Here is an 11,058-nt window from a genome sequence, read left to right as displayed (position 1 = left end):
TATGTTTCCCAAACACAGAGTGGGACTTATGGCTTTCCCCATAATATCTTTAGCCTGTAGTCACTGCCTATCTCACCTGGCTCATCCCTCCACCTAAATGCAGACACAATTATTCTCCAGTGTTTACCATGGAATGATTCCTCTGTTCACCCACAAGAACAATGGTTTTCTTGTACACTTGGGAAGTGTCCTTTAAAGACTGTGGACTGCTTCCTGAATTTTAGGAACGGAATCTTTCTTTTCTCTTTTTTGTTTTCTTTTCAAAAGTAGTATGTGTTTATAGGAGACACTTCAGCAAGTATAGATAAGCAAAATGAATCAAGACAAAAATCACCCAGAATCTGATCCAAATTACTTTTTAGTGTATGCATATGTTATAAATATAAATATGCATAATATTTTACTGTGTTGACTACATTTTATCAAACCAGTTCCTTGTTGTCAGACATTTAAGCTCTTGTCATTTTTCTAGGTATAAACAATACTCCCAAAATTATCCCTGGAAACTGAACATCCTTGATGATCCTCTTAAAATAAAGGTCTAAAAGTAAAAATATTGGGTTAAGAAGGATGGGCAGACTTTCTAGATTGTCTCTTTTCTGAAAAATTGCACCAAATCCCATACCCGTTCATACTAGGGTAAGTGTCAGAGGAAACGTAATCAAAGAGATCTCACACACATACAAAAAAGAGATTGTAGTGAAGGTACCATTCCATCAATTTCCTTAGATTTCAATTCAAGAGATTTCCTTTATGCAGGTGGTTATTTGCAAATCTGGTAACTATGGTAAAATGATCCTCAGAAGGAACTATCTAACCTTGAGGCCACGTGTGCTATTCAGGTGATTCAGTTTCTACAGAAATTGTTGTTTTTATGTTGCCAGGTGATAATAAGCTGTTTTGGTACAATCCCTGAGGGAATTTCCAGCTGAATTGAGGGGTTTAGAATATTACAGACCCAGAGTGTGAGCTATGAATAGAAATAAACTAGGGTAGACGGGAACTTGTGTAAGCTATTTCCTCTGGACAATGGCAATGTCTACGTGAAAGGATTTACAAACTAGAGGAAACTCTGAGTCACTCAAATTTGGGCTCTGATGGGGATGACTGAGGTCACAGGGGTCTCTTTGGTGGGTGGAGAGTCTGAGTTCCAGTGTTAGAGGAGACAAGACTCCAGCACCTGGGCAGGGGCAGCAGAGGAGGTGGAAGGGGCCAAGGAAAGAAGTGGGTTTTCATGTTAGACTGACCTGGATTTAAGCATAGTTTTTTCACTTGCTAAAGATGTGGCCTTGGGTAGACTACTTAACCTTTCTGGTCTTAGACTCTGTACAATGGAGACAAGTATCCCCTACTAGGGCTGTTGAGAGATTTCAGTAAAATAATGTGTGTAGAAACGAAGTACAGTAATTGACACAGAACTCAATAGTTGAGTTGCTATTATTACTATCATGGTTAATAATCATTATTTCCATTTCCTTTGAGGATAGATTTAGGAGGGAAAAGTGCTTATGACTGATCATTATGCCTCTTTTTTGGATGCAGGGTTCTTAACCTGGTGTCTAAGAACTCCTAAGAGGCCCATGGATAGATATCTGTGGTGGGAGGAGGTGTTAAACTTGGATGGGAAAAAAAATTTGTCCCTGTTTTTATTAACATCTAATGAAAACTTAGTATTTCCTTTATTGTGACTGCATGCAAGAAATTACAGCAGTATGATCAACACTGATTGTCCTTTGAACAACAATACCAAATTACACATCTTTTCAATATCACATTAAAATTGTTGCAATGTATCTCAAAATATCATTCAATGGGAATCATATTTCAAAAGTACAGTAGTTTTTAGACTCCCCCCTCCTTAGCCCACTGCTAGATCACACGTGATCATTGTTTTCCAGTCTACAGATGTTGGTGTGATGGAGCTGCCTATCAAGACAACTATCTTATAATTTTAAAAAATATTTTGATAAAATAGTCAGATATCTGGGTTTACTTTGTCATCCTCTGCCTTTGTTTTATGCATTTTAAACAGTATTCTTCAAAGGAGTCCATAAGCTTCACCAGACTGCCAGAAAGACAGAGGCACAAGAAAGATTAGAACCCTTCTGGCAGGAGGCCTGGCTCTCAGGAGGAGTTCTGCTGTCTAACAGCCAGTGAAGCTTCTTTATTCACTAGCTTGTCTGTTGCATAGGCCAATAAACACCAAAAGCTGACAATTTCTGAAGACAATTCCCAATAGGTCAGGGGATCCTGTCACTGGAGAGAGCCTAACGATATAACAGATGTAAGATCTAGGGGGAAAATGTCTGTTACATTCCTCAGGAGCTGGATGTCTGGAGCATCCAGTGGAAAGGAAGGTTGCCTAACTAGGATGACGGCCCAAACGCAAGGATAGCAGAGGAAGGTGGAAGAGGAGGGAGAAGATGAAGAAGAGAAAGTGGGATAAAGAAACCAGAAGACACAAAGCCCCTAGCAATGGAGACCGTACAACCTGCAGACTGGAAAAAAAAAAAAAAAAATAGGAAGAAAAAAGGAGGAACTTGAAACAAAGGATGATGAAACTAAACAACAAAACGGTAGTGAATACTTTATTTGTTGTATTTAAACAAGCAAATTTGGGGGGGTGGTATTTCCGCATGGTCCTCCCGCCCTTCCTCCCCCATGTTCCCATGATGATGATCAACTGCTTTATTCCGTTCCCCATCTTTCTTCTTATCCAATTATCCAGGCCTTTCTCTTTTTAAATCTGTGATCCTCAGTCTTGTCTTTGAAGGACGAAAAGCTTTCCATGTGTCAGGAAAATTCAGGATCTGGTAGTCCTTGCGACAACTCGCTGCATGTGTATTTTGACTCATTCATGTGACTTCGCGCATTCTCAACCTGTCCTCCCGCGCCAGGGAAGTATCTGTCTCTTTTATAACACGACTCAATTCAAAAGGCCCCTTGTTAGAGATTTGTAGGCATGCAAACGGGAAACACCATATAAACAGTGAAAAAATACATCTTTTCAGATTGTTGGATTTTCTCCTTAATGGTCTTAAAAAAAGCAACTAGAAACCTTTCATTTCATAAACACGTGCACATATAAATATTTACAGTCGTAATCAGAATGTGATATTTATCCTTGTAATGTTTCTCAAAAACATGACCTCAGCCAGAGTTTATCTCAGGTAGGCTGAGAACTGTCACTCAGTTTGTAAATTACCTCCAGAGTGTGGTTTATTTTCTCATTCCGAAAAAAAAAAGAATTTCTCTGCTAAGTTCAAACACTGACATCCCGTGAAGATGCCAGTCTTTATACACACTTATAAAAGTAGAACATGTGCTGTATGATACACTAGTACAAAGTTTTACAAATTATTACAAGTAAATTATATAAATTACAGTGACATTGAGGAAGATTGTAGTTTTATCTTGGGGTGGTTCTTCTAGCAATCATATTGCTGTAAAGAAAATGAAATAAGCATCAGGTTCTGATCAGGTGAAACAACGATGACATTTCAGTGCTTTAAATTCCTGTTTTAAGCAAACATAAAGCAGACTGATCTCAGCTTCAGCAGAGGTTGGGTCAACAACACTGAGAGCTTTGACAATGCTCACAAAATGTTTCCTAAACAAACCAGACTGTTGTCCTTCCCCAGTAAAAGCTGCAGAGAGAGGCCATAGAAACTGCAGTTTACGATGCTTGGTTGGCTTTGAATATGCTTGGGGTGGGTTTTTCACCTCAGGGATTTAAGAGATAATGCCTTGGGAGTTTCACACTGATGGGGGCTCAAGGCAGGCAACTTTTGAATTAAATACTACAGAGTTACAGATTTGACTCATCTACATTAAAAACCTTGTTCTTTGAAACTGTCTTTTGTCTTACAAACAAACGTAACAGATCTGACCCACAGTGTCTGGGAAGAAGCCTCTCTACAGTGACTCAGATGGGAAACCCAGTGGGACTCTTGGCTCCCCCCACTCAGAGGAGAGTGACTTTGTGCCGAACCACTGCAGCAGTTTTGGTCGTTGACACTTATGCCCGTCCCCCAAATGCACCGGCGCTGAAGTCCAGTGGGTTCTCACCTAATTTAAACTCTGCCTTGTAGGAAATTCAAGGCTAAAAATAGGTAATTTTATAGTAATCCCAAGAGGATTCTTTGCCTCCCCCCAACCATATTGCCTGGAAACGACTCCAAATTGAAGGCTTTCCACTCTGCTGTTTTCTTGGAAATTTGGCAGGCTCCCAAGGCAATTATTAGTCTTGCTTTATTTGCCTGATAAGGAAATCTAGAATTTTATTTTAACTTCCCCTCCAAAATCGTAGAAAGTTTCCATCTATGTTCAGCAAAGTTTTTCACGGTAGCAATGGGCTTTTCGTTTTCATTAGGTTTTGTCTTATTTTCAAAGAAATTTAGGAGACCTTGAACCAGAGAAGTGAATGGTTAGGAAAATACAAATTAAGTAAGTTTTTGTTTATCTAATCCTGCTTTACAGAATAAGACATTAAAAAAAAGAAAGAAAGAAAGAAAGAAGAATTGGACCAAAGCTGGACTTCCATCAATTCAGTAATATATGTTTTTTAGGAAAATACAGAAACAAAAACTTTCCTTACTAACAAATGCGTATTTCTCCTCAAAATCATATCCCCAGGAAACAAGTGCTTCCTGGTTTTCTTTCACAGTGAAAGGCTTTTAATGAGCTGCTATTCAAAGGCCACTAGTGATTCTCTAGGCTTAGCTGTTTGGGCATTATTGTGACTCCTTATTAGGAAGCAACTGTAGAAAACTCAACAGAACAGCAAGTGCTGCATACAGGTTAAGAGCAGAAGCTGTGGCATAAAATGACCCAGGGTTTGAAGCCTGTTACTTCCTTACTAGGTGATCTTAGAAATGTTACTCAATCTCTGTATCATAGGCTTTTCTGGAATAGGGGTTTAGCACAATGCTTAGGGCCATGGATGATCCCTGTTACTTGTGTATACTAGTTGGGAATGTGAGAGCAAGCAATGAAAGGACATTTCTTTTGTGTCTCTGCAACCAGAGCAGGGGCAGTGTGTTAGATCCTGAAGGGGCACTCTGTCTATGGGTGACATTGTTTTATATACACAGGGCCAGCTACAGAAAACCAAGATAACCCAGTGACTGTGACACTCAAGGAAGCTTGCTACTGAGAGCAAAACTAAATGCTGTAAATGTTATGCCACAAAAAATGGAATAAACACCGGTAGGTGGAGCAGGGTTTGATTTTGGCTCTTTTCTCTAGGATGAAAACAATGGTGCATTTTTACACAGGTTCTTACCTGTTGGCGAGAGCAGCAATAACCACAGATGCCTCCAAGCACCCCGTTTATTATTTGAAAGAGACACAAGATGAATTCAATGCCACCAAGTGCCAAGAGGATAGAAAACAGAGAGACATTCCATTCCACTGCATGCTTGGGCTCAATGCACTGGGACCACGTGGAGCTATCCAGAAGGTAACTGTGGATAAAAAGAGAACATTCTGACATATGGCCACACCCAGTGGGACGTCTCATGAGCATACTTTTTGTGTGGTGTTTTTTTCATTCATCAATAGATTTATTCAATGCCCTATATCAGATTCTTCCAATCCAAGTCATTCCACAAAATGAGGACTTTAGCCCAGATCTTGTTGTTGTGTAATAACCAAAAAATTCAACAAAGATCATGGAACACTCGGTGTGGGTTAGACATCGAGACAGAGCTGGGGCTATAATGGCCTGGGTTCTGTCCTGGAAAAGCATCACTTAAGAGAAGAAACAATAGCTAATCTCAGTGTAACCAGTACACTGATCAGGTAAACCAAGGGTAAAAGGGCCATAGAGGAAGGACACCTAACTTAGGCCAGGGAGAAGAGCTGCTTATGCATCTAGCCCACAAGTCTGAGCTCCATGAAGGTAGGACCAGACCTATTCATCATTGTATATCCAATTCCCAAGCCAGTATCTGGCACATAGTAAGTACTCAACACATTGGAAAAGTCATCAAATGATGAATAACAATTCGAAGTCACTGTAAAATGTTAGCAAACCATACTGGGGTCATTATCTGAATATATATATTCTTCATGAAATAGGATTCAATCACGTGGGGAAATCTAAGATTGACTTAATTCCACTAAGAGATCTGGTATAATTCTTTCCTTATCACTTCTTCCTACCACAACAGAACAAAAGGGCTGCAAATTAAGAGACCTCGCTTTGGAATGGTTCATTGAGCCAATCAGAAATTCAATTTGTTGATGACATATACAAAAAAATTCTGTTCTTCTGGCCCCGTCTTTCTGCATATAAAGTGGAACAAAAATCCATAATTTCAGAACACAATATAAAAAAATTCTTTGGCTCCACTTGGCTACTGAGCAACTAATCACTGGCTTGTTATTCCCCATATTGAAATCTCTGGACAAGTTGAAATTAGGAATAACACAGAAGCAGGCGGTTTCTTGCAGAAGCTGGGGTGGATCACGAGAGGGGCTATAAAATAATCAGCTATAAAAAAGTTTAATGACACTCTCACCTCTCCTTGGATTAATCATAATGTTTTTTAGAGGTGGGTTTGTGCAGTAGATCATATGTTTTTGTATACATGTGCAACCAATTTGTACTGGTACATTCAGTATGTTCAGAACAAAGCATGAGAAGTATGAGCTGAAAATTCATGATCAATAACAATTTCGAACACCAAAATTTCAAACTCCTGTGAGTACTGATTTTCCTTCAGAAGCTACCATTGGGCTGTACCTGTTGAAAGCTAGTAGATAATATTAACAGCTAAGAATGGCAGTGCTCATGCTGTGTCAGCTTCTGTGACAAGTATTTTATACACAGTATCTTACTAATCCTCCAGACAACTGCAATTGGCTTTATTTTACAGATGAAATAACTGAGGTACAGAGAGCTCAGTTCACCTTTTCCTGGTTACTGAGACAGTAAATGCAGAGCTGAGATTGAACCCAGGTCTATCTAATTCCATATTCATGATCTGATGACTTCATTATATGCTACAAAATTCATGGGAGACAAACATTCTTGAAAATATAAGGGCAATTCAAATTCATTATTCTTATTATTTTCACTCGTGAATCTCATTACTAAACCTTTCAAAATTCAAAACAGAATGTCATTCATTTATCATTATGTACATCAGTTTCTATCAGCTATTTCTGTTCTTTTCTCAATAATGGATAAGAGATAAGTATCAACATAAAACAATGGAGCCACTTAAATTTTCCTGATGTTAAAGTCATGAATAAGATCTGTCTTATACAGCCTGATCACTTTAAATAAAGGGTGTGTTATACACAGTTATTATGTTATATGTGAGTGTGTGTGTGTGTGTCTTGGGGGGGGGGGTGGTATGATTGACCCTGGGCTTTGGTTAAATTCATATGGTTTTCATCCATATTATGTAAGGATTCCATAATATTTTCTTAGAAAATAGTAAAATTAGCCAATTGCTCTGGCATAGTATACACACTGTATAAGCACAAACTTGACAGCTAGGCTGCCTGGGTTCAAATCATGACTGCCATGTCTTAGCAATGTGACTTTGGATACGTTACTTCATCTCTCTGTGCCTCCATTTCCTCATCTGTAAAATGGAAGCAATAGTGGAAGTCACCTCATACCGTTATCACAAGGACTGAGTCAGTGAATCCATTAAAAAGCTTCTCTGGGTCAGAGACTGGGCATTCATCCTCGGATACCCCTTGCCTAAATTGTGCCTGAGTTCGTGAGAATAAACCTGGTTGAGACGATGGATGAATGAATGGTTGATGCCTTTTTAGTTTGATGGGTTTACCACTATACACACGTGGTGGATAAGAATGTGCGACCTGATGGGGGTCAATCACTTACCCTCCCTCCGTGTTGGCAAAGGTGTAGTTCCATTGGCCACTGGCATCAAGACATCTTGGTCCTTCCGCTAAGCCCAGTGCTGCCACAATGACGCAGTAGCCAGATCCTGCAATTCCGATGAGAGCGGCCAGTACAGAAGAAAACATCTAGGGGAAGGAGAATCACCAGAAGTGAGGCACAGAGCGTCGCAGCTACCTCTTAGGGACCACTTCCCCACCGGCGCAGGAAAACCTACCGCGCATCTTTTGCCGCAGTTTTCGTGGCCGCCGAAGCCGCAGCAGTCGTCCTGTTCCAGCCCCATGAAGATGAATGCTGGCAGGAGCATCTGTTTAGAAAACACGCAAATTAAAGTCATTGTCTTTCCCCAGGTCCATAGGGTCAGTCAGGCGCAGCATCTTTTGGTAAAATATTTTTCTTTCTGACACTGTTGAAATGTCTTTGGGTTAGGTTGACAAAATATCTCAAAGAATGTAAACTCTGAGGAGAAAAAAAACCCTCTAAAGTGTAATATCCCTTTGTTTTCATGTAATGTATCACATTAGGTAGGGTCAGGGTGTAGCATGGGAGGGGTAAAATAATTACTTATAAATGTGTTAATCCATAAGAGTTCATAACATAGTTCCAGAGGCAAACTCTGTCCGGAAACTATCAAACCCTGTCTTTTAAGTCTGTTTGTTTGTTTGTTTTCCCTTGAAAAGCATAGAAGATAACAACAAATCTTCAACAGAATAACTGAAACTTTTTTATAAACAAGAGAGATGAAAGCTCTGTATAAAAGAGGTGAAGTGCTTCTTTGAAGACACAATTGCATATGGTTGTAGCTTCACAATAAAGCTCTTAAAAGAACATAAGTTTGAAACACTTTGAGTTCAAGATCAAAAGAAGTTTAAACAAGCAAGGTGTTGTCTTAAAGACAAATGATTATGAAATTAACTGTACCTCAAAAAATAAAACAAAACAAAACAAAAACAGACCTGAGAACTAGTGGGGAAAGAAAAGACAAATGATTATGTTAACATGATGGTAATGCTTAAATTCAAAGCAGATTTGCCATACCATAGTTAGTGTATTAAGTCTAAGTATCCTTTACTTGACTAAGAAAAATATTCTGTATGGTATTAGCAATTCCATAAAACTTCTCTTCAAAATTCTCAATCCCAGCATTTCAAAGTGGCAAACTCAAGTTTTTCCACATTATTTCCATGCTGTAGTTGAAGCTAATACTTTCAGCTCCCAGGTTGGCAGGCAAATTCCTCTCACTTTACTTCAAAACAAACTTTGGAACAAACAACACATTCCACTATTACCTTCAGACACTGATTTGTTGCTAACTGAAGGATTTTTCCTAAACTCCACACCCCAGGCTTACATAAAGGAGAAAATTTATAGTCCTTTCCCAATAGCAATGCACTCACAATTCAATATTTTTCTCTGTCACTGATGCCTGAGAATAAACAGCAGAGAATTTGGATCCAAAACTCTGTTGATTTAGACAGAGAACCAGTGGACTTCTCCCAGCTCCCCAGAGCAAAGGTTAAATGACTACCTGCTCCAGGACTAGAAACTACAGTTTTTCAAATCAGATTTAAAAGCTAGTATCTGTTTCTAGCTGTAAAGTAAGAGAGTTTAGCAAAAAAGTATTTCACTTTTCGTTGAAAGGGGATTTTGTAAAACAACATCTAATCAAATCAATACACTATACCTATCTCAACTTTCGTATAATCTGCTTTCAAAAGAAGAATGAACAAAAATCCTGGATTTGGAAACATACCTCATAGAAAACTTTCTATGAAAACATCTCGTCTAACGAGAAAGAATTTTTTAAGGCTGGAATGATTCTGAATGACTTACCAGCAAACCTCCTCCTATGATGCCAGAGAAGAACCACACAAAGTGGCTAAGATGGTCTTCAGAAGCGTACTTTGTTTCCCCATTGGGAAAGTACAGCAAAATATTAGCTACAATGCAGAGGATGGCGAGCCACACCAGAGAATGTCCGATGCATCGCGCGCATTTCCCGTAGCACATAGTGGCGGAGTTTATTTTCTCCCCCTTCACTCTGCGGCTTGGCTCGGTGATGGCCCAAATCAGATGAGAGCGTGCCCGTCTGCGGAGAAAGCAAAAGCCATTCTCAGCCCATTCCTGCAACCTCTTAAATACTCTGAGTTCTAAGTCACCGGGTGGATGAGGTACTTGGCTTTCATTGGTCCTGACTGCAGGCTCCGGTTGGGGTGGCGGGGGAGGTGGGGGAATGTCCCGCCCTTCAAATGAAATCCTTGGGATAAGCGAAACCAGGGGCAGGACGTGAGAAACAGCCTCAGTCATAGGCAAGAGAGAAGATGATTAATCCTCCACAAGGAATTCACTGTGTAACTCCTTCGCAGGATAAAAAAAAATCCACAGGAAAGTCTAATATAACTTTCCAGTAAGTGCCAAGCGTCCACAGAGTGACAGCTCTGGTTGAGGCTGTGATTTTGTTCCATGCAGCTGTCTGGACAGCTTCCAGTCTGAGGGCTCTGTGTTCACTTTCACCTCTGCACTGATTTAATCCGAGACCTGGGGCAAGTCTCCTGAGCTCTCTGCTCGTTTCCTTGTCTGTTAAAGGCAAGGTGTCCAAGCCATCACCCACGGATTTAAGGAAGCTTTCGGGAAAATTACAGAGCTGCCTTCTTTCCTCTGCCTCTGGCGTGCTCGGCAGGACTGCACCTACTGTCCAGCCTTCCCGGACATCTGCCTCCAAAACAAATCTGGCACCAAAACAAAGGTGGCATTAGTCAACACAAAGGGCTCAGGCACCTTTTTATTCCTGGGTACTGCTGTCAGGCAAAGGGTTGCCAGGAAGATCCAAGGGAGGCCTAAAGCCTGGGAGAAGGATTAAAAAGAATAAGAAAGAAAAAGAAAGGAGCGGGAGAGAAAGAAACTTGGCAAGCAGAGTGGGGAAACAAGATTGAGAGAGTCTGGAATTACTGGGAGAAACACACATGGTTGAGCAGGGCACAGGGGCAAGCGGTAGTCTACCAGTCAGATCTGTTGCAGGCTCAAAAGGCAAGGCAGAGAAAGGGTGTTAGACTAACTTTCTGGTATGGTTATCTTGCAGAAGGAGGGGTCAGATTCTGAATAATTTTAGCCCTTGAATAGCAGGTGGCACCGGCCAGCTGGGTGGGGGGGAGGACTGAGTGGCCAGGTGAGGCCAG

The 11,058-nt window shown here is 40.4% G+C and overlaps 1 protein-coding gene across 1 annotated transcript; it reads right to left on the bottom strand.

Moving 5' to 3' along the window:
• Window positions 1-2,572: 2,572 nt before the first annotated feature.
• On the bottom strand, window positions 2,573-10,008 carry TM4SF1 (transmembrane 4 L six family member 1). The gene is made up of 5 exons (XM_082392932.1): window positions 9,716-10,008; window positions 8,100-8,189; window positions 7,865-8,010; window positions 5,285-5,465; window positions 2,573-3,443 (listed from the first exon to the last, which is right to left on the bottom strand). The coding sequence occupies exons 1-5, from the start codon at window positions 9,890-9,892 to the stop codon at window positions 3,429-3,431; spliced, it is 609 nt and encodes a 202-aa protein (XP_082249058.1). The 5' UTR covers window positions 9,893-10,008; the 3' UTR covers window positions 2,573-3,428.
• Window positions 10,009-11,058: the final 1,050 nt, after the last annotated feature.

This window comes from Balaenoptera borealis (genome assembly GCF_965194805.1).
Source record: "Balaenoptera borealis genome assembly, chromosome: 5".
Classification (NCBI taxonomy): domain Eukaryota; kingdom Metazoa; phylum Chordata; class Mammalia; order Artiodactyla; family Balaenopteridae; genus Balaenoptera; species Balaenoptera borealis.
Note: the sequence above shows the minus strand (reverse complement) of the source record. Positions and strands in the feature narration are given on the sequence as shown.